General features: G+C 45.7%; 1 protein-coding gene across 9 annotated transcripts; it reads right to left on the reverse strand.

Annotated features, from left to right (window-relative positions):
• Positions 1–1,271: 1,271 nt before the first annotated feature.
• Positions 1,272–24,470, reverse strand: LOC117589109 (tyrosine-protein kinase Abl). 9 transcript variants are annotated; one of them, XM_034280766.1, is made up of 10 exons: positions 23,337–24,468; positions 9,753–9,809; positions 7,739–8,264; positions 7,261–7,676; positions 6,611–7,197; positions 5,872–6,184; positions 5,674–5,794; positions 5,228–5,610; positions 2,638–4,362; positions 1,273–2,295 (listed from the first exon to the last, which is right to left on the reverse strand). In XM_034280766.1, exons 1-10 carry the CDS (start codon positions 23,704–23,706, stop codon positions 1,706–1,708), a joined length of 5,088 nt encoding a protein of 1,695 aa, XP_034136657.1. In that variant the 5' UTR covers positions 23,707–24,468; the 3' UTR covers positions 1,273–1,705. The 9 variants fall into 9 exon arrangements, with proteins under 9 accessions (XP_034136654.1, XP_034136655.1, XP_034136657.1 ...); XM_034280769.1 differs by having other exon boundaries at positions 5,513–5,610; positions 23,337–24,466; XM_034280771.1 differs by lacking the exon at positions 1,273–2,295 and having other exon boundaries at positions 4,020–4,362; positions 5,228–5,300; positions 5,392–5,610; positions 23,337–24,470.
• Positions 24,471–25,737: the final 1,267 nt, after the last annotated feature.

Below are 25,737 nucleotides of genomic sequence, written 5' to 3' on the forward strand. Positions count from 1 at the left end.
TTTCAACCGCTTGGGGTGTATCATAGAAGTTACAGAAATATATTGATGTATTTGTGTGTGTACGCATATTTTGGGGCTTTATCAGCTTTCTGGTTGTTGTCGCTAGACAGACAGATTTTTGTGGGATTAAAGAAAGGCAAAGTATTATACGCACATCCATATATGTATATAATTATATCAACTTTGTTAATGGGTATATAGGCTAGACTGCCGCCCCTATCTCTTCGATATCTCTTTCCAGATGTGTGTTGTGTATTTTGAAATGATTTTTATTTGTGTGGTTTTTCCTCGTTACGTATAAAATTGTTGTTTAAAATCCTTGAAAATATCAGTTAAATAATTACAATTGTTTATGGTATTGTAGTATGTGTAATGTGTATGATAAAAGCATTCTCTTTGCACTCGAAACATAGATTAAACATAAACCAATTGAGTCTTTGCCATTGCTAAACGTATCAATGTGAGTAGTACGAGTCGTATCGCTCTTTTTTGTATCAGCTAATAATAATATCTTTGGGCTTGGCTACTGCGTGTGCAAGTACGAGTACACGTACACACATAGATCATGATCATAGATATATATGTATGTATATGTATTTATGTAAATGGGACAAGACACACGGACACCCTACACATTCCGAGAGGAGTTTCGGTTCCCCTTCACTTTACTTGGGGGAAGAGTCACTAATTATTATTATATATAATATCTTTATCTTGTAGAAGTATGTATAATATATAGTTTATAATATATGTATAGGTATAATAAAACATTTTACGACTAGTATATATATATAATTTAGTGTATATTTTAGTGTATATATGTATATGCATTGCGTTTCGTGTATAATTACTAAATTTATTGAGATATTCTATGAATATTTGTTTTTCCCTTCTTTCCATTTCTTTTAAGCCATCTCTTGTGTCTTTCTATATACGCTATATATGTACGATTAAAACAAACGAAGCGAGAATACACGTGTCTATACGTTCGGGGTTTGCTGGGGCGTGGCAGAGGAGATTTGGGTATTGGGTTGATTAGGGAAGGATTTAGGTTATCTTCTGTTTGGGAAACGAAATATACTTTACAATTAAAAGCGGGGATCTCCGCTTAAGGGGGGCTCAGAGATCCCCATTACAGAAATTTGCTTTGCAACTCATTTGTCTCGATTTTTGTTTTGTTTTCCTCGAAGCTTTCTGCACAGATCTGACTAGATGTACATATAGATTATATATATATATATATATATATATATATGTGTGTGTGTGTGTGTATATGTTATAGAGGCTACTGCTACTACTACTACATAGGTTTCATTCCTCTCCTCTCCGCTTTTTAGTTATAGTTGATACTGATGCTGTTGATGCTCCTCCTCCTCCTCCTCCTGCTGCTGATGCTACTGCTAATGCTGTAGTTGTCCTTTATTTTTGTCCATCAACTTGCTCTAATTTATTCTCTTCTTCGCTGGGCTTGAAGTTTCGATTCGTTGTTGCGAGCCAAAAGTGTTCTCGTTGTTGGCTCCCGGGATTTGGGGATGGATGTTTTGGATGGTTCGTTCGTTCGTTCGTTCGTTCTTTCGTTTGTTTTCTTCTATTCTCTCCAGTGTCGTGTCCCGTGTCACTTTCGCTTGATAAAGTTGCCCTCGGCATCCAGCCAGATGCCCGGCTGCTGCTCGTGCGCATGCGCATCCATCCCCGTTCTTATCATTTACCTATTCAGCGCATTGGAGATCTGCTTGAGCGACTGTCCCACCTCCAGGAGCAGGCGCTCGTTGTCCTGCATGTTCTTGCTGCCGGCGGAGCGCAGGTGCTGCGACTGCGACTCCACACGGGTCACCAGCTCCCGGAAGTGGAACTTGGAGTGCGGCGGCATTGACTCGTTCTCGGCAAAGATGACGCACGAATTCTGCAGAATGTTGAGCTTGTCGCTCAGCTGTAGCCACTGCGATGCGGAGATGGCGTTCACGGGATGCTTGAGTGAGCCATCCAGCAGGCCCACCAGCTCCAGGATGCTCTCCCTCGATATCTGCGTGGAGTTGCCCGTGCTGGCGCCATTCTCCGTCGCCAGCTTGGCTATGGGCGTCGCGTAGATGGTCAGCTTGGTGGGCTTATGCGGCACAGCGGGCTTCTGTGGCTGTGGCTGTGGCTGCGATTGCAATTGCGAGTGCTTGCTGCCCTGCAGCTCGTTCTGGACGTACAGCGACTGTGTCATATTCTCTGGTGCTGTGTGGCTGCCTCCCAGTCCGAGTCCGAGTCCGAGTCCGAGTCCTCCCTCTTGCTGCTCCTCGCTGGCGTCATCTGTGAAGAGTTGCGTGGAATGAGAGGTTTTTATTGGCTGTGGCTGCACCCTCATGGCAATGGCTGTAGCTGTAGCTGTGCCTGTGGTGGTTGTGGTGGTTGTGGTCGTGCTGTTGGTTGGGGGCGGTGGTGGTGGGGCAGCCGGCGGTGGCCTATTGCCTGGCTTGGCCATGGGGATTGATGCTTTGAGCCCGTATTTGGGCGATAGCTGGGATGTGGTGGATGTGGAAGAGCCGCCATTAAGTGACGACTGCTGGATGATCGCACTACTGGCATAGTCAGGGGTTTGAGCCTGGCCCTGTGGCTGTTGCTCCCACAGTTTCTTTAAGCTATTAATACTACCTGTGCTTCGTCGCTTGCCGAGTTCCCCGCCGCTGCTGTCGCCCGCTCCCGCTACCGTCTCCATCTCCACGTTGGAGTTGGCTACATCGATTTTGATTTCAGTCTTTTGCATGGCCTGTGAGTGGGAGAACTTCTTATTGTCATCCTTGCGATTCAGGGTGCCAGTGTTGGTGCCAGTGCCCGTGCCATTGGCATTATTTGCCACCGCCTGCTGCTGTGTGGTGCAAACTGGCGGCTTCTCCTGCTGCTCCGCCTTGTCCACTCGTCGCAGATGTGCCTTAAAGTCAATGATGATATTGGATGTGGGCTCTGCCTTGGCTATGGGCGCCGTCATCTTCTTGGGCTCCACCTTCTTCAGCTGCGCCTTGAATCCAGCTGAAGGAGCTACAGTCACTCCCACTCCTACAATGGCAGAGCCATTGCCATTTGTCATTTTTTGCTTGGGCAGATTCATGCTCTCGGCCAGCTCGGTGACCAGCTGGGAGACGGGATCCACGGGCATGGCTGACACTGCTGATCCGTTGGCCAGGTGTGGGCTCACCGGTGACTCCTTGCCGCCCGCCGCCTTGATCTCCGTAATCAGTTTCTCCTTCAGATTGAGGCTCTTCTCGGGTGCAGCGTCCGGCGGGGTGCCCAGGGAGCTGCACGAGTCTGTCGATGGCTCCCGCTTTCGCAGCGAGACTCCGAACCGAGAGCTGGCTTCCTCGACGCTCGGGGCAGTGTTGCTCACATCGTGGGTGCTGCTGTCGTTGTTGTTGTTGTTGCTGTTGCTGTTGCCGATGCTGCTGGCGTTGCAGACGTTGTTGTTCGAGTGCTGGGCATGCAGATGCTGCTGGATGGCCTGGACGGCACTCTCGGGCGCTGGCGGCGGCGGCGGAGGACCCGGCTCGAACTCCTCGGGTGGCGGCGGCAGGTCCAGCGGCGGTGGCGGAAACTCCAGATTGGCCAGAGCCGGTTGGGGAACTGGCAGCTGGGGCACGCCACTTCTCTTCGGTGAACTGCTGCAGCCAGCGGCACGGAACGAGGAGAACGTCATCATAGTGCCCTCGGTGGTGGTGCGGTGGCGCTGCAGCTTGTTGAGGCTGGCCGCCGCATTGTTCTGCATGGTCACGCCCCCGGAGGAGTTGCTTCGGATCATCTGCTGGGGCGGCGGAGTGGCCAGGCTGGCCGGCGATGGCGCCTTGGGACTGGCATTGATCCTGGCCGGCGGAGTGGCATGCCCGTTGGCCGCAGGCGAGGGCGTTGGCGAGGGACTGGCCTCGCCTCCACTGTCCTCGAGGCTGTCGAGGAATGCCCCAATCCGTGCGCCCTTCGGCAGGGTGCCGTATCGATTCACCACGCGCTTCACATTCATCACCTCCAGAGCGCCCACAGTGATGGGATGAGCGGCCAGTGCAGGGCTGCCATTGAGCAGTGGCTGCTGCTGCATTTGATCCCTGGGTGCTGCCGGGGGGCCCACCAAAGGATGGTGCTGGGAACGCTTGCTCTGACGCGTCTCCAGGCCCCGGTTGCCCATCACCGGCGTCGGCCGCTTGAAGGAGCTGTGCTGCTGCGAGGACCTGGGTCCAATGCCGATGCCGCCATGCAGCGAGTGCTGCATCTTGTTCGGCGTGACGGCCTGCGACGGCTCCAGACTGTCCCCAGTGGCATCCGTGTCGGGATCTGCTGCCGGATCCGTTTCCGAGTCGTAGCGTTGCGTGAGGCTGCTAATGTCCCGCGCCAGACCTGCGAGAGAGACAACAAAGTGAAGATTAGTTCCCGCGATTAGTTGTTGGGTCAAACGAATGCTCGTGCCGTGTGCTGGATGCGGGGTAGTATGGTTCGTATGGATATTACGGATGGGTTAATCTCGAACAAAGTCAGCTGATTCTTTCATGTGTGTGTATGTGTGTGTGTGTGTGTGTGTGTGTGTGTTGTCTCAAGCGGGGTAATAAACACCAAAAACAAAACGAAATAAACGGAACAACAAAATGAAATACATAGAAATCCTTGGAGAAGTCTCTCTATGCTGCTCCTCGAAGCCGTTACCTGTTCGGGATCTAAGGAGCCAGCATGGCACCTATTAAAACTGAATATCAACTAACAAAGAAACACTAAAAACAAGCACCAAATGAACTAGAAAGAAGTTCTCTAAACAGATGTACAAATAAAGCATACGAAAAACGGGTTAACATTTAGAATTTTAGAAGAATTTTAGAATTAAACAAAAAAGGAAATCCAAATGAGTTCCACATGGAATGAGGTTTCAAACAAGCAATTTAAAAATAAATTCCACATGTGGTGGGCATATCGAAATTATATCCACATGGAATATATTTAAAAAAAAATAGAAGTTTCAATTAAAATAGCTTACAAAATAAGTGTGCATTCCATGTGGAAGCCATCATCAAATTCATACACAGCAAGTAATAAAAAACGAAAAGATAATAGTACTCAAGCCAATCCAAACGATGATCCATTAAAAATAAAACAAAACAAAACAAAAATGTAAAATAAAAACACAACAACCGATAAAAAACAAACATTACAATTTGGAAAAGGAGAAGATCAATTTGAGAGGTTGGGTGTCTCCGCTTTGACCAAATAATACCTCGAAATAGGATGTCGTAAAGGAAACTACTGCAGGAGGACGATTTCTTAATGGAATACTGTTGTTGTTGTTTCTGTTGTGGCAGTGGCACTATCACTGTCACTGGCAGCTGTACGTGTGCTGTACGTATTGGTTGTTGTTGTTGATGTTGTGGTGTGTATTGCTGTTGTTGTTGTTGTTGTTGTTGGTGGGGTGTTGGAATTTGGGTTTTGAAATTTCTACTGAGGGTCTGGCTGAAATAGCTGCAATTTCTATGCACTGATTTGGTGCTCGTATTTGTTATACCATTCGTATTGAGGTCATCAATGAAGTTGCACCGCTGATTGGTTGCGCTAATTGGATCCTCCTCGCGATATGTCGAGTCGCGACTGCTCGACAGCAGACTGCAAAAGAGATAGGGAGAGGAAAGGGTTAAATAAATACTATCTGTAAGTGCCAGCTCCTACCTGGTTCTCTTGGGTGGTGCTGGTGCCTGTTTTCCCTGCTTATTGGTGGTGCGTCGCATCTGTACATTGCCCTTGCCCTGGCTGGAGAAGGTGCTTAGCTTTGTGGAAGTGGAGCCGGTTTCTGGAAGCCCCAACAAGACAGAACAGGACAGAACAAGATTAAACGATGCCACACACTCGAGACTCTTCTGCACTCACCTGACATGGGTGTACTGGCCAGCTGCTGCTGCGGATCGTGCTGCTGCTGCTGCTGCTGATGGGCATTTGGCGTTAGGGAAGACGACGACTGGCACTGGGAGGAGGCCGCTGGCAGACCCTTCTTTCCCATTTGTGGGGTGAGGCTGAGCGAGGCCGATGAGGAGGCACCGCTGGCGGCCGACTGCGTGCCACTGATACCGATGCCCGATGTGGTGGTGTTGCCGCCGCCGCTGCTGCTGCTGGGATTGTTGTGGGAGCTGCTGCTGCTGCTGGCGTTTAGCTGTTTCTCGACCGCTTCGGTGATGGACGATTCCTGCGGAGGAGCGGAGAAGGAGAGATGTGCACCGTGTGGGTCATTATTGCTATCACTACTTTTGATTGTTGCCTGCTGACGATGCGGAGAGCGACGAGAAGAATCGTGGAGAGTCGTGGCCTCGCATTGCGATCAAAGCTCAACATCTACAATGCCATCCCGCAGATGATGAAGATGGCCCCTAGGGTGTCTCGTCTGCGTCGTCGTCGTCGTCGTTACCACGTTGTTGTGGCAGCGGCGGCGGTGGCGGCTCCTGTGTCGCCTCGGATGATCATCGTCATCGTCGCCATCGTAGTCAACTTCTTCTTCAACTTCATCATCCTCTTCGTCTTCGTCTTCGTCTTCTTCCTCGTTCTCGTCCTCGTCTTCATCTTCATAATCATCATCATCTGCATATTCATCATCCCACACCTCGACGTCACCCACCTGAAACATATGCTCCAGCGCATGGTGTATGCTCTTGAATGTGGGCCGATCGGCGGCATCCCACTGCCAGCACTGGCGCATCAGATCGTACACCTCGGGCGGACAGCCGGGCGGCCGCTCCATGCGATAGCCCTTCTCTAGCTTGTGATACACATCGGTCAGATCGATGCCCGGGTAGGGGGACATCCCGTACGTGGCTATCTCCCACAGCAGCACCCCGAAGGCCCACACATCCGACTTGGTGCTGAACTTGTTGTACGCCAGTCCCTCGGGCGCCGTCCACTTGATCGGGAACTTGGCGCCCGCATGCGCCGTGTACGTGTCGTCGCGCATCAGTCGCGCCAGCCCAAAGTCCGCCACCTTCACCAGCTTGTTGTCGCCCACGAGGCAGTTTCTGGCCGCCAGATCGCGATGGATGTAGTTCCGCGACTCCAGGTAGCTCATTCCCGACGCTATCTGCGTGGCCATATAGAGCAGAGCCACAGCGTCGAGAGTCTCGCGGCCAGCGGAGCGCAGAAAGTCCAACAGATTGCCGTGCGACATGAACTCGGTGATGATGTAGAACGGAGGCTCCCGCGTGCACACGCCTGGAACAGAGAGGCAGACTCAATGGACATTCGAATTTGATTTTTTGTGTGTGTGACACTCACCGATGAGCTGCACGAGATTCGGATGCTTCATCTCCTTCATGATGGCCGCCTCTTCGAGGAAGTCCTTGAGGGCCATGGTGTCCTCCTTGAGGGTCTTGACGGCCACCGTGTTGCCGTAGCGCTTCCACACGGCCTCGTACACCTCGCCATACTGGCCGCCGCCGAGCTTGTGCTTCATCATGATGTCCGTGCGACAAATCTCCCACTCATCCGGCTCCGGACTCAACGGGAAGACCGTGGGCTTGTTCTGCTTCGGCGCCGGATAGAGCAGGGGCGTAATCAGGCCATGCCCCTCATGGGGCACGCTGTGATGATGCACCAGCTCCGCCAGCGTGTTGAATTTCGCCTCCTGCGTGACGAACACCTTGCCATCGGGATCCTCCGAGATGCGATAGTGATAGACGCGACCCTCATACCTGCAAGGGAAGAGAAGTTAATAGAAGAAATGGAAAGGAGGCTATAGATCGATCTCACGCACCTCAGACTGATGCTCCTTTGGCCCGGCGAACTCTCGCTCTCGCGCACCAGGAAGCTGCCGTTGATGCCCGAACTGAGGAGATACTCGGCGGCATTGCGGGAGATGGGTCCGTGGTACCACGAGTGCTTCTCCAGCGAATTCAATGGCGTCACATAGTTGGAGGGCACCCAACCGACGTTGCCAGAGTCCGAGTGCGCCTCGCACCACTCCCCGGACTTGTTGTAGCTGAGAATTCGCACCTGTTCGCCCTTCTTGAGGCTCAGCTGGTTCTCGCCGCCCGCCTGGAAGTCGTACAGTGCCACAAACAGCTGCGGATCATCCTCCTCTGGCCCCGGCTCCAGCAGATTCTCCTTGGAGGTCCAGCGATGCGTTGACTCGAACACCGATGTCGCCGAACTGTGTCCCCCCAGGGAGGAGCACTGCAGTCCAGAGTCGCTGCACTGCAATTCCGCTGCATCGGCCAGCAGGGAGGCGGCCGTGCTCCCAGCCGGAATGTGAGGTAATGGACGCGACTGCAGCAAAGCTTCTACAAAAGAGAGAGAGAGAAAGAGGGAGAATCAGTGATGAGTTTAGTGAACCATCGATCGGTGGATTGGTGGAGAGTTAAACCCGTTTTCTAACGCTAGGAATGCGGGTGCCCCAACCACACTCCAAGCGACTCTCTTTGTTCCATTGAGAAAATGAATTATGCATAAAATTACACAAATCGTGGAGTCCGTCGCACCACCCAGTGGCACTTGTGGGAAGATTCTTCCAACTCCCACACTATCTTTGTTTACACTTGAGTATCCAGTATCCCAGTCCCCTGGCTGTGTATCTTTGGAATGCATTTCTCTTTGATGAAATGTCAGCACAGGGTATCCCGATGGCTGCCACCCCTCTGCATGTCTACACCATTGAAATAATTGAACGAAATTTACATTTTTCCCCGCTTTTGTTGAGCGTTTGACCAAAGCAAACACTTCCGTTGATTCCATTCCGTTGGGTAAATTTCTCTCTGCGTTTTTGTTTGATATTTATATGAGCGGGCATCAAAGTGGAAGTGGAAGTGGAAGCCACTCTTCAGAGAGAGCAGAGTGCTGACGAGCTCTGCCAAATCATAATGAAATGTATTCTCGCATATTTTGAGAAGGGTTCCCCAAAACCACACAGCACACAGCAACACACATTCGTTAATTTATGCGCGCGAGACAGGAAATATTAATGGCAAATAATATGAGCATAAGTAGGTAGGTAGGTTGGGGTGCACGTAGAGGGATCAGAGCGGAAATGTTCGGTTCTCCAATGGTGGTCTGTGGTCGGGACTCCCACTCTCCTCCCTCTATCTCGCTGTGTGTCTCTGGATATGAATGGGAGATTAGACCATAAAACCCATTGTCCCATTGCAAGTTTAAAGATCCACATTTACATTTGTGTGTGTGTGTTGTGTTTTGGGCAATGACTCACGCATAGAATTGTGGGGAAAAAGTATTCGTGGAGAATATGTTCCATACTTTGGCATTGACTCAGTGGCAATCAACTGGCAATTAAACATTTGAGTCAGAGATTTCTCATTGCATAATTGTTTCCATAGATTCCAAGATCATGTAACAGCATTTATCTATGATTATCTGGGGAGTGTGTGTTTCGAGTGTTTGTAGGATGATTAAATGCTACTTTTGTTTGCATTATCTTAAGAGTGAATTCTGTTTATTGTGGATTTTATGATGAGATTGATGAGAGTTCTTTAACATCTTCAACAAGAGTTTATTTATCATTTCGTTTATCGATTATGATACTCATAACATTTATCAGTGGATCATTTCAAGCAGATTCTCAAGTGAGGCATTATCCTACCCTACCGAAACCATCATGACTACCCACAGGGAATCCATCCAATCATGGTTCAAGAACCCATCGACTCCCATTTAATTATCAAGAATGACACAAACTTTGTGTAAATGTGGGGGGACTGTATTCTGTATTGTGTATTGTTTATGTTTATTTGTTGGTATTATGTAGTGGTGGTTGTTACCTAAATTCATGTGATATTTGCCTGGATGGCCGCGAAAAGAGCTGTGCTTCGTACCACCTGCAGAAACAGAAGAAACAGAAAACAGAGAGAGTGTGTGAGAGATCGGAATGTGGATCGTGGATCGTGATCTGCGGTTTCGGATCAGTGTGGATGCAAAGATCAGGCAAATACGTTTGATGATTGCTCAAGCGACTACGACGATGGTCCGAAAATAAATAAATGGAAAAAAAAGCAAAACAACAAATTAAATCAAATTACATTTACTATGTACAGGAGAATAGCTCTAGATACGGATGGGGGGGTAGGGTAGGGTAAACTATATATACACAGATGGAAAGAGAGAGAGAGAGAGAGAGAGAGAGAGAGAGAGGGAGATCTATTTACAGTTGTATGGAAGGTGACAGGCACAGGCGGGAGCTTGAAAGCCGTCGAAACCGCAGAGAGGCCAATTAGTGTCTTGGCCCGAACAAGAGGAAGAGTAATACTCTCATTACCCGCAAGAAAAACAACATTTAATGCTGTAATTTCTCAGAGAGAGAGAGAGACAGAGAAGACAGTGATGAAAAGTATGTGAGAAATGATGGAGTATGGAACTGTAAATCTCTATGGGATGCCACGCCCCCGTAGACATTTGACAAAAACGAGGAAGAAGTAGAAGCAGAGAAATATTTCCCCACTCTAAAAGAGCTTATATGTAAGCTTTCCGCTAGAATGAGTCCAACGAACTTTAAAGTCACAAAAATTCCACAAAGCGAGAGGAAGAGGGAGCGAGAGAGATGGAGGGAGAGGTGCTAGAGAAGAAAGGGGGAAAATCGGAATCAGTCTTAAGCCATGCACATCCGCCATCTAGCGGCTACTTATGCAGGTTATTAGCAGGAATTTGGAGCAAGCAATGCGCCTGAGAGAAGATTAAGAGTGGAACGGGGAGTGTGGGGGAGGAGGCAGAATGGAAGCACGTCACACACACACACACAGCATACACCCACTTAAGGCATCAGACTTAACGGTAAGTGTGTTGAGCAAGCATAGATTAAAATCTGGCTACGCAGCAGACACTCATCTCTCGCTCTCTCTTTCTCTCTCTCGCGCGCTCTCTCACATAAAAGAAGAGTATCGATTTAAGCACTGGCTGAACGAGAGAGCAGCAGCACGAGCTGCAGCANATCTTCCATTAATGTAATGTCTAAACATGACTAATGCTTGTGTGTAATATCTAAAGATATAAAAATAATACCTCTCTCTAAGCCTCTCACCCAACTGTAACCTTGGCTCCAAACAGTAGCTTATTTGCCAATTTCACCACAATCAAGCACTATTGATCTCCCTCCCACCCCCACAAGTATGTGGTGCTGCTGATGCGCTGGCTGTTCTTTGTTGTTGATGCCTTTGGTTTGGGTTGTCCTTGTGTCCAACTTGATGTGTCTGCCATTAAATAGCTACTCGGGCTCTTCAATCCCCTGACTAGCCATCATCGTCTTCGTCAGTGTGTGAGTGTGTGTGATTTATTGCCATTGCATTTCGTAGAGAACTTTTATTCATTCCGCCGCTGGCCATTCGGCTCTTTCATTCATTCCACTCGCAGTTCATTCATGCATTTGTTTTCTGTTTTCGGTTTCTGTGTGTGTTTGATTTTGTTGTTCAATTTGTAGCTTTTTGCATTTGAGCACGTTTCTCATTTTAGTTCTCGCTCTGCTCGCTCTTCTTCTTCTTCTGCTACCACTTCAAGGGCTTTCGTGTCATGCCCTGAAACGGGATTTACAGTTGTCCTCCGTCTTTTGGCAGGGTATATCAAATGTAACGTTAGGCACTGCATTCGCTCATAGCTGCATTGCTTTACCTTTTCTGGAACACACCTTGGACTACAGGCGGTTCTTCTTCGTCTCTCTTCTGTTACCCCTTTGCTCCCCTTTTACTTGTCGGATTTCATTCACATTTTGCCTTTGGCCTTTTGCCCAGACGTTGCTCGTTGGCAGACAGGGCAGGGCAGGGCATAGCGCAGGGGGCGTGGCCAGTCAACAGTAATAAACTTTTACGGTGTAAATTTAATTAGTCATTTCTGTGGCTTCCGTTGCACCGATGGAAGGGACAAGCGACCCGCAAGAGATTCTCTTGGGGGATTTGATTTCAACGAGAACTTTTCAATTTGATGATATTCTCACACACACACACACACAGTACCTCCAATCCATACAAGGAACCCTCACGTATACGACTGCATTTTTAGTTCAACTTTAACGATCCAATAATTTGTGAAGCGGAACTCTGAACGGAACTTGAGATCATTAAGCCGACAAGAACCCGATTAGGGCCAAAAATAGATGACCCCAAAGAGCAACTGGAACACCAAAATCCATCCATCAGCATCAACAGGGAAAACTAGTTTGAAAATTATTAAGAAATTAACCTACAAACAAGAGAAGAAAGAAAGCCTTTGGGGGCTTGACTTCAGGGAATACTTTGCTAGTTCGTGATAGCTGAAGTTACTCTTTAAGGACTTGACAAGCTTCGTCCTTTGAGCTTATCTTTCCACCCGCTTGCACATCTTAAGAGACAGCATATGGTTATCTAGGAACTTTAGTTTTCCCTTGTACATATTATTATATTATTATCTCCCCCAACCTATCTCTAGAGAACATGACAGGCCAAGCAACTGGTGCAACTGACAGGCGGAAGAAACAACAAACCATAAAGTCGTAGTAGTCGAAACGATGGAGGAAATTGTTAAAGAATTTATGTTCTTGTGGGTTGGGAATTTGCATAGACGACAAAAGGAGCACAAAAAGCGAGGCAGGGACGGGGAGAGAGAGGGTGCACCACCCCAAGGTTTGGTTCGGAGATCAAGTTCCTCCCTTTGGCAGCGGCACAAAGTGCGAAAAAATGTTGTGCGAAAAAACTACACAGCGAAGAAGAGAGAGAGAACCAGAGGGAGAGAGAGAGAGAGGAAAAGATGCGAAAACAAAAGAAAAGTTTTGTAAAGGCAAAGGACAAGCCACGGGGTTGAGGTGTGTGTGTGTGTGAGTGTGGAGGGGTGTGGTGAGGGGTTCGCGTTCTGGCGAAAATGAGAAAAATCCACCCTGGTCGGTCGAGTCGTCGGACAAAGAGCCGCTGGCAATTTTACCACTTTTCTAAGGATTCCCCCCGCACCGCACTTCAAGGCTAGTCTTGGGCCCCAGTAGCACGAGCAAAGGATAAGGGTATATGCAGGGTACAAGAAATGAAAGGTAAGGTAACAGATCGAGAGGGAGAAATGGGTGACTGCACTGCCTCACCATCTGTCGTATATACCCTGGATAGGTGCAACCCAGTGTGACGTCGTCGTGACATATGACGCAGCAGACAATCTCCACCCTGCACTCCCGCTCTTGGAAGCCGGCATATGCCACGAAAGAAGTTAAAGGAAATCAAGTAGCGAGAGAGACAGAGATGGAGAGTTACTTCAACAGAGGATGCAAAAAAGTATCACAAAAATCAATAATGAAAACCTCTTTAGTTGCGAAAAGCCTAGACCAAAGGACAGCCCACGAAACGAGTGTCATCGTCATCCCATAAAATCGCATGAAAGCGGGGAAATGGAAAATTAATTGAATGCCAGCATCCAGCCAGCCATCTAGTCATCCATCCGAAAGAGGCAGAGGGAAAGGTGAAGGGCAAATGCAACATTTTTCAGAGAATGTTTTATCGATCCGGGTCCCCCAGCACTTGAATGTGCAACCGCAATGTCCTTGCCTCTGGAGGCTTACAACATTGCAGCGCCTGCACAAAAGGAGGTGGGGCGAAAAGGTCACTTTACATAATAATGGACACACAATAATAGACGCCCTAGAGTTCTCCCAAAATAGATGTCCGTCATAAATGTGATAGGAATGTCTGTAATCTATCCATTGAAATCAGAAACCTAACCGACTCCCTCTCTCCTTGTTTCTTTTGTCGCCTTCAAGGGAAGGAGATTCCCTCCCCTTGGCCACCCCCGTGCATAAATCATCACGTGACATCACGTCTCTTCACAGCCGTTTTGTTTATGGTGAATGAAATTGACTTTTAATTGTCGAGACGATGACCAGAAAAGAAAACAATATAAGCCAAAAAACCATTGGCATGCACAATTTGTGTGACTATGCAAATGACAGAAAAAACCACACAAAGGGAAGCAATGGGGGGGATAGGAGGAGGAAGGTCTACAGCGAGAGAGAGAGGGAGAGCAGAGAACAAAGCACAAACGAGACAGAAATAAGCATACGACGCGTTGGTCAGAGTCAGCGTTGGATTCTCGATTCCCCTGGATTCGATTCTGGGAGCGAATGTGAATGCGACGAGTGTCAAGTGAATGACTCACACTCAACATAAGCACAGTGGGGAGCACAGTGGGCAGCAGCTATATTAAGCCAGGACTGCCACAAATACGACAGCTAGATTGCCATAATAATTTTCTTTATAATTTTTCTGTTTCCTGCCCCACTGTAAAGTTGTTCTATTCCAAATTCCCACACACCTCTGCATTCATGCTTTTTTTTGGGCTTTGGCTGGGGTTTTTCTTCCTTCTTTTTTGGATCTCTCTGTCAGTCTGTCTCTGCGTGTTCTTTTCTTTATGTTTTACGGTTTATGGCTATTGTTTATTGTTTTGATAGCCAGTCGGGGAGTGCATGTCATTCGCTTTTTTCCTATGGATTTTCGCTTATTCATTTGCATGTTTATCTGCGGCTGAAACATTCTCAAACATTTTGCGTGGGCATATTTTTTTGAGATAATAAATTTGAGCAGACGATAAAAAGCATTTGACCATAAAAGCGTTGTGTTTTTCTCTAGATAAGAAACAAATATGAAAAGCTCTCTCGGAAGGGCTCTGGCTCTCTGCTCTATAGAGGAAAAAGTTACAGATACAATGCTCTGGAATTTCCGACTTCTTTAGTGTTCAAAGTGTGGGAAAATACAAGAATAAAAGAGAGAATGCGTGGGCGGAAAACAACTCGAATTTGTTAGGAATTTCCGACTCTCTCGGTTCAAACTGATTAAGAGGAGAGGAGAAACCACTGAGAAACTTCGCCATGAATTGAAATTTGAAAGCCTGCCTCGAATTAACCTTTGTCACTGACATTTTCGAAATTTCTCAATTAAATGCTGCCGAAAACCATCACAAAATAACAATCATAAAATCCAGAGATCAAAGTTCCATTTGCCCAAGCGTGTAATTACACTCACACATGAATATCCCAAGCCTTCGCTTGAGTGTAAATAATAATATATTTAAGTATGTATTTGTAGTTGTTCCACCTACCTCCCCCAATCAATGTAATCTCGGCACTTGGCCAACACAACATTTGATTATCTTTATGGCTAAAAGCTTTTTAATGCGCACAATTTCCCTTTTACGTTTTCCCTCCCCCATTCTCCTTCTGTCTGTCTGTCTGTCTGTCTGGCATTTGTGATTTGTCGCATTTCCCTTAATTTTACATAACCTTAAAAGGCAGTAGCCTAACATCAAGGGGGGAGCAAAGAAATGTCTACGAACTGCTGGTTAAAATGTGAGAAAATGTCTTTAAATCCCCTTTTTTTTTTAACAGTTTTAACCTCTGCCACTGTCCTATGCCTCTTTTTGGGTTTTCTCTCTCATATCCGCCCATTTGTTCAGCTAATTGTTGAATAATATAATGACTTAAAAATCACCAAAAGAAAAGATTAAGCAGATAGAACTTCCTCTCTAACGAGAGGCTCCCACCAAAAAAAAGTCCCACCCAATAAGACGGGTTTTTTGACCAGAACTGTAGCTCCATGCGTTTGTTCTTTCTCTCTTTTCTCTACATTTCTCACCTCTTTATCTCTTTCCTCCACAACGTATCAGAGTCTGACATAATCCTCCTATCTTACCGCATTGTGAATTAACAAACTTTTGTTCCGACAAATTACGCACAAAGCAAAATTCAACAACCCAAAAGTTTTCACTTTTTGTGTTCCCTAATTTGCACCCCTCTCTCACTATATACGCGTAGCACATAGCAATAATATATGTAATTACCATTTTCACAGCAAGTGATTTTCTATTTTTAGAGGCCTGCTTTTCAACTATTTTTCGCTTTTATTCAGTTTGATTTAGTTTCCAAGCTCAAGTCGAGCGTGAAGCGGCCGTGTGGAAAGGCGAATAAATGTTTAGTTTCAGTTGTAAAATGCTTGAAAACACACTCATAAATTTTGATTGGGTGATTGATGGATGGATGGACGGATGGCTGGCTGACTGACTGGCTGGTTGGATGAAGTGAGTGATTGGTCAGCGTTTTATAGAGTTGTTTAACATTTTGATTTGTTTATTTTTGATTAATGAATGAAAACGAAATGAGAAAATCAAAGGAAAAGTGAAAGTATAGTACAATCTTTGGATGCTGCGGATTTTTCCCACCTGTTTTGTTATTGCAGCAAGTTGAACGAACCTCACTCGAGAGTGGTTTTATAGATATAGATTTATAGAAAATGAATTACTGTCCCAAAATGTAATTGTTTGTTTGTGCCAGCGAATTGTTGCCACCTTCTCCTGTCTAATTCTTTTCCATTCTTAGGCAAATCGCAATTTATTTTGTTCCCATGGCTAAATTTTCTCTACAGATACAGATACCCATCTCCAGACGCACCTTGTGGCTTCATTCCATTCTCTTCATCACACTCTTTCACTTCCATCAAGTTTTTCTAGAGAAAAGAGGTTCACTTATCAAGATGTTGAATGTGGCGAGCAAATAGAATGCGAAATCCGACAAGAAAAGGTGCAAGTCTGGAAAATTGAAAAACGCAAGAGAAGAAAAAAACTATTTAAAGTCCAGGGCCGCAACAGAACCCAGAGTCAGATTCCATCTTCATCATAGAAGTACGTATACGAAGTGTATGATGAGTGCCCGATAGAAGGAAACTTCTGGGTGATTCAGTGCCCTGGCTCCATCTTGCCCATTTGTTGTTCTTTCTTCTCCATTTTTGCACGCTTCCTTTTCTTTTCCTTTCTGCACGGATTCCTGGAAGCAAGTGCAATTGCTATAAATGAAATGAAACGAGGAACATCGTGCGACGGGCGACAGCCCGCCACGGATGTGGATGTCGTTTAAATATTACCAGACGGCATAAAAATTGACAGACGTCTCAGACAAAAGCCAAACAAAATACCAGGACCGGGTCCATGCCCATCGAGGCAGAGCGAGCAGTGCAGGAGAGGACTAGGGGATACCCAGTACTAGAGGAGTAGGGGATGCCACTGGATTCAAAATCCACAAATTAGAGGAATTTTATTTTTATAGTTAAATGGAACTTGTGGATATACCTATGAATACCAAAACAATATACCCTTTTTTAGTCTTCTTCTCTAGGGTACAACGAGAAACGAAAGTGTAGAGAGAACAAGTATAGAAAGAGGCAGACGCAGAGACGGGGCCAGTGGTAGAGGCAGCCAAAATGCCGGCACGGCAGGCAATTAAATGAATTAAATTTCACATTTATTGTGTAAAAGAAATGCAAAGATCATTTGTGTGCTCACATTTTTTGGTTACTCTTTTTTTGGAGACATTTTTCAAATTATGCTTCCCCCATTCCCCCGCCACTCTGAAGAGCGGTTCACTGACCACCAAACGGGCGCCGCCGCCGGTCAGCTGGGAGCAGGCAGAAGAGAGCATACACAAACATTTCTTTCTTTGTTGGCGATCTCGCACCGGCAAAAACAGGCAAACAGGTTTCTGCTCTCTCTCCTCTCTTTCTTCTCTTCTGCATTTGTCATGCTTTTTCTTTTCATTTGTTTTTTCTACACGATAAATGGGGGGCAATTTTCTTAATTTGTTTTGTGCAAAAGAAGAAAAAGAAAAGCAAACAAACCAAAACTCAGAGCTGTCTAGCAAGTGTCAGAGCAAGTGGAGAAAACTGATAAGAATGAGTGAAATTTTGCGCTTATTTTGGGACGGGGAAAACGTAATTAGTGGAGTATCAATGCCAAAAAGGGGAGAAAACGAAATCGAATTGAAATTGAAATGTAAACGAGCAGAAATGTCTGCACCTGTGATTGTTGTTGCAGTGAGGTGTGACTCGTGGTGTGAGTGGTGTAAATCATGAGGTGCAACCAAGGTGGAAATGGGAGGAATTCTGTGTGGGACATACAGAAGGTAGGCAGTGGCAGGGAGAGAGAGGAGAGGTCATGTCATGGAGTGGACTTCCTGCTTCTTGCGCTTGTTCTTCTCTTGTTCTGATTCTGCTTCTTTGGTAACTGTTTTCCCACTCCAATTTCAATCAGAGAGCAACCTGCTGCTGCCTGCAGCAGCTGCTTCTGGTACAGATATTGTCTCCCTCTCTTCACACACTGTGGTGGTGTATATCTGACTATGTGAGCTTGCTTTTACGTGTGTGTGTCTATCTGAGAGCCAAAGGTGCCATGAACGTGCCATGCTGGCAAACCCACTCCCTCCCCACGCGCTCGCTCACTCGCTCAACCTCTTCGCATAAACAGTTGCAATTGCGAACGTGATTTGAGCGCCTGCATTTGAGTGAGTGCAAGCGAGTAGGCAATATTTGTCTCATTGATGGATACCATTTCAGTTCCCCCACCTTACCCCCTCCACTGCACCACACTTAACGACAAGAACAGACAAGAGCAGAAACGGGTTTCGAATTGGATTTCGTCTTTAGTATTTTTTTAATCTCTTTCTTGACTTTTTACAGTTTTCTCTGCATTTGTGCAATAAATATGAATAGTATTAAATAAATAATGTACAAAAAGAAGTGATATGTTTTTGTTTGCTCATTTATTTGACCTTGTGGACTTGTTTAGCACACAAACAGCAAGAGCGCGAGTAAAAGAGAGAGCGGGGGGAAATACACTCAATTTAATAAACTAACGGAAGATTGGAAGGGAGTGCAGGCAAAGGGGACAACTGTTTGCTTCTGGGGGTTGCCGTTAAACCCAAAAATTTATAAATAAATATATTAAGTTGAATGCTTCGTCCCCTCTGATTGCCCTTAGGGACATGTTCATAAAGATAAAGATAGTGTCTGTTTGTGTGTGTGTTTGCATGTGCCCCATCAATCAAGTGGCGTCAATATTTATGACCTCAAATAATCACAACGCAACAAAGAAGCGAAATGGAAAACTAAAGCGCAACGAAGTTTGTATACCTTTAAGAACTTTTCCTTCCTTTAGTTCAGGTAGCATGAATGAGTCAAATATCACACCAAAACAGAATACCCCACCAGAAAGGGTAAATAAACCAAAAGAGAGTAAAGAGAAATGGTAGAATGAAGCATTTTTGGCTTCTAATTAGTTGCCGTTACACTCCAGGCATGTCTGCATCTCCCCGCTTTCCTTCCAGAAATAAATATGTATTTTTCTTGTCTCTTTTTCAGCTGTTTACAAATTATATTTGTTTTCCTCCTCCCCACACTCCACATTCTCCACAATTTCTTTCGTTCTCCTCTATTTTTTCGTCAGCTAATTTATGCAAACAATTTTCAATGAGGCGAAAGACCTCATCGTGGCGGGACAGCACTGGGGGCGGGAGCGAGTCTCCAGAAATAAAAATGCGGGCAAATAGGTTTTTCGTAGGAGGAGAACACACCACTATACGGTCGGTCGGTCCACTGGGAATGCGAAATTGGAAAAGTGGAAAAACGAAATTACATAAAATTCGAGATGCGGCGACAAAAGTTGGGCAATCAACAGATTTAGTGTCTGGAACTTGGCTCGGTAATAGGGAAATATATTTTTAATGGCGAAATGACATCAAAATAATAGTGATGTAGGATTTATGATGATCTATAACCATATAAACAGATCGTAAACAGCATTTCATGGGAATGCTCAAGTTCTTAATGAAAATACGGGAATTATAATATTAATCGGGGATTGGAATTGGAATTGGAATTCACTCAAACATTCCCTTATGGCTGTCCAATTGTAAATCAAATGTAAGCAACCATCCAACAGCTGTTGGAGGGGCAGTGTTATTCCAATCAGATTGACAGTCCATGCAAGTGGAAGGGCCTGGAGTGAGAGTGCGAGTGTGAGAGAGGGGGGTGGGGGAGCGAGAACAACTGGAAATGGCAGGGCCATGGAGTTGCTCTAAAAATAAAACATCAAAGCGCATTGCAATGCAGAGAAACAGCAACGCAACAACAAGAAAGGGACCGAAAATAAAAACGAAACAAAATGAAGCACGAAAGGATTTACGAGCTTGATCGAAAACAACAACAACACGAATACACATGTACCTTTGGCCTGCGGAAGGGAGAATGAGAGATGAAATTTAGTGAGTGGAGAGCATGCAAAGTATCACGATGATGAGAGTGCACTTTGAGTGCTGCAGTAGAAATCAGAGGCGTAGCCAAAGGTCATGACAACAGAAGACAATCTCTATCCCCCTTTTGCAGCACATTCCACTACGCTCCTCTCTTTACGCTCCCACTGTTCCAACTTTCCATATCTGCCAGCGTAAGGGAAATTTATATAAAGAGATACACATTTCCTTTTGGAGGAGGGCTAAAAATAGGAATGCAGCCGACGAAAGAGAAAAGGAAACACACTTAAAAAGTGGTAATGGAGACAACGCCTTCATCATGTGTCGCGTCTCCCTTCCCATTTCTGGCATCCCGCGCACACCCTTTGCCTGAGTGTCTTTATGGCAACAATTATGTTTGAGCATATAAAATGATTGAAGAAATATTTATGCGACTTATTCATTATGGGAGTTTCTGTTTGTGGGATTGTTGGGGAAAGGGGAAAAGCTAAAGAGTCAACAATTTCCATACCTTGCTGCGTCACCTGTTTGCCTCCTGTGTCCGCCCATTAGCCTTGCGAAAAGTTCATTTGCCTCGACTCATAATTTCCCGCTTGCATGTCAAGCAAACCCGGAGTCCAACACCAACACGCACACCAACAGCAGAGAGAGAGAGGATGACGAAGCTTTAAATGCCCTTGCAGATCGTTGCTTTGGTAACTGAATTCGATAGTTTCCGATCGTGGAAGATCTTTTATACTACGTGGAGAAAAAAGAGTAGTCCGTTCAAATTTCCAGCTAGTTAGCATTAGCAACGAGCTTTATCCATATGTGCTCTGTAAACATCTGTTGACAATCATAATACTCTTTGCAAGGGTATAACAAGGCTACTCAGATTACCATGCGACTGTATGTGGGACGGAGGGAGGCCGAAACAGCAAACAACACTTCATATTCGCTTTGTCTCTCGCTCTCTCGTTGTGCAAAGGAGTTGTTGCCTCTCCCACTTGAGTCTATTTTTGAGACGTCGCTCTTGTCAACTTGCGTTTGTATTTGCCAGTGTGTTAGTGTGCGGTGGGGGAGTGCATGGAATGGCAATTGGCAACTCCATTGAGGCATCAGCTTAGGCCATTTCTTTCCCACAATCCTTTCGCCTCCCTTTCCTTCCCCACCCAAACGTATCTAATTACATTTGTCTCGTGTAACAGAATCTGCAACTACAACTTGCGCCCTCCCACATCGTGTGTTCAAAGTGGGGTGATGAGTGGGAAAAAACTTTTTGATTAAGCCAGGCTTAGGGTTCAGCTCTGATTTGACCGCTCTCTGTCCACTGTGCCTCTCTCTGTGTCGTCAATTGTCATGTTAGTTGTTTTCTCGTGTGTTTGTGTGATTGAGTTGGAGTAAAGTTCCGCAACTGTCTGTCTGCCTGTACCACTCTCTCTCCTGAGATCGACCTGGCGCTGCCAACAATTGCGGTGAGTCTCTGCTTTCGGTTTTTGGTAGTTGTTTTCTGTTTGCTGGCGGCTTGAACCCGTAATCGGTAGCCCCAGACACAGTTTTTACATTGTAATTCCGTAATTGCATTTTGCAGGCAGACCAGACACACGAACAAACAAAGAAACAGCACCAAAAGAAAAAAAAAACAATTGCATCTGCTGCAGCACGGCTTGTCTCTCCGTACTCTTATAAAACTCACACGAACATGGATAAGGTACATTTTGATAATTTGGGATATTTCTGTGGGAATTTTCTCTCACAAATCTCGCAAATGTCATCATGTTGTTTTTCCTAGTGTGTTTTTTTGTGTTTTAACGATATTTCTGCGTAACTGCCATTACATGGAGATGCATGACTCAATCCGAGCGTGTTACAAACATATTTACAAGGAAATTGGCTTATCAGTAGAGACTCGAGTGCATACTGCGACTAATTATAATAAAAAGAACATTAATTGATTACAAATTGCTCAAGCGGCTGGATCAGAGCGGGAGCAAGAAAGGAAAGGCTCCGCAAGAGTGAGATAAGAAGCAGAAAGAGAAAGAGCACAGAAAGAGAGTGCGAGAAGTGATTTAAAGAGCAGAAGCTGGAATGGTCATGGAATATTCCACATTAAATTATATTCTCACCCTAAAAACGCACTCAATTATCAAACTATCAAAACGGACAAACGCTTTTCCTGTATCCCAATCCGAAAAACCCCAAAAGACTCAATAGAAGCCCCCATTGCGGTAGGACAACAGCGCCGGTGGCGACGACAGGGACATAAAAAAGCTATTAGAAACGGATAGGAAGTGGGAGAACAGATGAGAGGGCGGAAACAGGCGACAGGGAAAAAGGGAAATGTTGCAACTTGCCAAAGCAAATAACAGGAAAATGTGAGACAAGAGGAATAGGAAAAGCAAACGAAAATAAGGCAAATAAAAATGTGCGTGAGTGCGTGAAATGGGAGGAAGAACCACAAAGGGGAAGGGGAAGTAAATATAGGAAATGCCACTGTCAGCGGGGGTGGGATTGGGATTGGTATTGGGATGCGTAGGTCACAATTTCAACCACTGTTCGGGTGGCAGGGATAAGGGTGCAGCAGGATAATGGAAAAGATGAAATAGCAGGGGCAGGGGGGGCACGGAAACCGCCCTGAACAGACGGCGGGCGACTCAACATTTCCATCAACTCGAGAAGTGGGCGGGGAGCAGACGCCCACGAGACGCGTGCGGGACACGACGGCGGCGACGGCTTCACTTCTCTCTCTTTTCTGTAAACAAAAGCAAATCCCAAAGCAAACCAAAAGCAGAGCAACAACTACAACTAGCCGGCAACAACAAATAATGAGAGACGGAACGCACATTCCGCCTTCTATGATAATCGGAAGCAATGAAATGAAGAAATTGGCTCAATTGGAAAGCAGCAGGGAGATCAGAACAGCGCAAAGAAGAGAGTGAGAGTGAGAGCGAGAGTGCATGTGTGTGTGTGTGTGTGGGTGGGCGGCTGCACTACACTACACTGTGCATCACAGTAAAGAATGAACAAGGAACAATAAACATCACTAGACAAGGGGGTTCGTTTCTGCTTAACATTTATTTACAAGATATTTACTCCACTGTGGATCCCAGAATTTACATGACAGATACATATTTACACCTGATAATATATGTAATGATTTTGTTGCAGCACAGTGTACATTCGACATGCATTAATCTGTTTGTTTTGGGGTGTGTATACACTTGTTAAGTGCATTTCAATGTTGGGTGCTAGGGGGTTCTTCTCTTAATTCATCTTGCTATGTATGTACACTGTGTCTTTCTACCGCAGGCATGCATGCAGGCATCCGATGCCTAACCCGACTATACGCTTCGGCACTTACCGTTATGTTCGGTGAATATGTTGAGTCCCACGGAGGGATTACACCTCGCATCCTTGTGGGCATTGCTGCGCTGTGATAATCCTCCAGAGACGCCGCCGCCGCTGCTGCTGCCACCGACTCCGCTGCTCCCACCGCCACTGCCATGACCATGACCCGTCGACGATTTGATGCGCGAACCACGCAGTGTGGAGCCCGCCCCTAGTGGACCGCCGCCGCCACCACTGCTGCTGTTGCCAGCACTGATGCAATGGGGGGAAACGGAGGCCACGGGACTGCTGCTGCTGGAAACGCCAATGCAACTTACTGGGACTCCACCACCGCCCCCACCGCTCGAGTGCGAGCCGCGCTCCTTTCCCTGCTGAGCACCCATTTCAGGAGTGGAGGTGGAGCTGGGAGCTGCTGCTGCTGCTGTGGCTGGGTGGTGGGTTGTGGGTCGTTGCTATCGCTCTTGCGCAGCAATAAACAATTTGTACACTCTTTTTGCTCCGCTCCGCCTTCGGGAGATATACTGTGATTTTTTCTTTCTCTCCGCTTGACTTCAGCCAACACTTGCGATCAATTATTTGCGTTTGCTTTGGATTTTCTTGAATTTATTTTATTTCATTTCATTTTTCGCTCTCTGCTGCTTCCACACACACACACACTCGCGCATTTTCTTTCTCCACTCTCTTCTCTGCTCTTTCTGCGTTTTCTACTTCACTTGGCAATTTGGAGTAGACAAAAAAATTGGAGACATACGACGAAAGGAAGGAAGTTTGCGAAATGTTACGCCAACCTTTTCTCTCGCTCTCTCTCCCACTTTCGTTTTGTTAGGCAAGGTGCAGCAGCAGATGCATAATTTGTTGCATGTTTGCTGGAGCTTTAACTTTTTGCATCTCCGCTGAGCCGCAGACTGCTCTGCTGCGGGTGGATGGTTGGTACCGGGAGCGAGTACTGGGGGGGCCACAAACACGCCCTAAAACTGCACTTTTGTCTTTGGTGCCGCCGCCTGTAGCTTGCTCGCCCACTTTTCACACGGCTTGTTTATATCGCGCCGATCGAATTTACCATATTATAGCTGGAGCAGCAACAACCGAACTTTTCACTGTTTTATCTATATCTAAACATTTTCTTTTTTTTTGGTATTTAATCGCTGCCGCGAAATTGGATGGTCGCACGACGATGAGTCCGTATTGACCAGGTACTTCAGTTCGATGATGGGGCTGTCGATATTTTCTTGACTATCGATGGTTGTTAATGAGACAATGCATGGTGTATGGTGTTGCATTGGTATATTCTTAGAATTTCGTGTAGTGGCACCTTGACTATCGCAGAGAATTACAGTTTTGCTGGATCTTTTTATATTAGATATCTACTGCCGTCAATTCTGAGTTTATAACACGGATGAGGAACTATTTCATTTGAACTATAGCTATTGTTTCCAGGGTAATCTAGGATACCTACACTATTTCCACCATCGATGGTGGCCACTATCGATGTTTTCCCAGCCCGAGTTACCTGCGGCACTATCGATAAAGTATATCAAGTTATACCTTCTCATTATAAAAATATACCGTAGTCTTAAATTATATTCCTCGATTTTGATGTTCTATTTGATTTTACTAGCTTGCAAAGACTTTCACCACTGAAACAATAATTTAATCCGTTTGAAGAATCAATTTGACGTATTTTAAATACTAATTGTTCTTGGTTTGTATACTTTATTATCTAATATTTTACAAATTCAAACATTCAAATCACCCCTTCTCGAAGCAAGGGAGCTTTGTATACAGTATGTAAGTGTATGTAACATGTAGAGACACATGTTTGTTAACTGACATCATACAATGTTTTTTAAAACTGCGCACGCAACTAAAGAGAAGCAATTTATTTTTCTGAAAGGGAAAGGGAACGGGGCAGTTCTTCCATGTTTAAAACATAATTAGGGGTAAAATCCGATTTTTCCGCCCGATATTACATTTTACATATATAAATTCTATATAATATATAATTAATTATATATTATTTACCATATCAATTATTACATACAAAAATTCCAGGTAAATTAAAAATTGTTATATGAAATCCATCAAGTCCTTAGGTAGTTAATATGTATCACTCTTGTAGTTCGCGTGTAGTTGCAGCCACATGCAAATGTATGCTGTCAAATGAAAGACAGGAGGTGGGAATGCAATTTAAGTTGCGATGAAAATTCGCATGTTGGGAGTGAGAAATTGTAGCGGCGAGCTCTTAAGAGGAGTGGTTCGTTGCCACTTCCTTCCGTGTGAGCGCCACTGAGTAACTACAATGTAGATGTCATGTCGATAATAATGTATCCGAGGCAGAACGGATTTTCAAACATTGAGTAAAGTTTCTACCTTCTCGGTTGCCGATTCATAAAATTCCTCCCAAAAACAAGATA

The sequence above is a fragment of the Drosophila guanche genome, unplaced genomic scaffold (assembly GCF_900245975.1).
Source record: "Drosophila guanche unplaced genomic scaffold, DGUA_6, whole genome shotgun sequence".
Taxonomy (NCBI): domain Eukaryota; kingdom Metazoa; phylum Arthropoda; class Insecta; order Diptera; family Drosophilidae; genus Drosophila; species Drosophila guanche.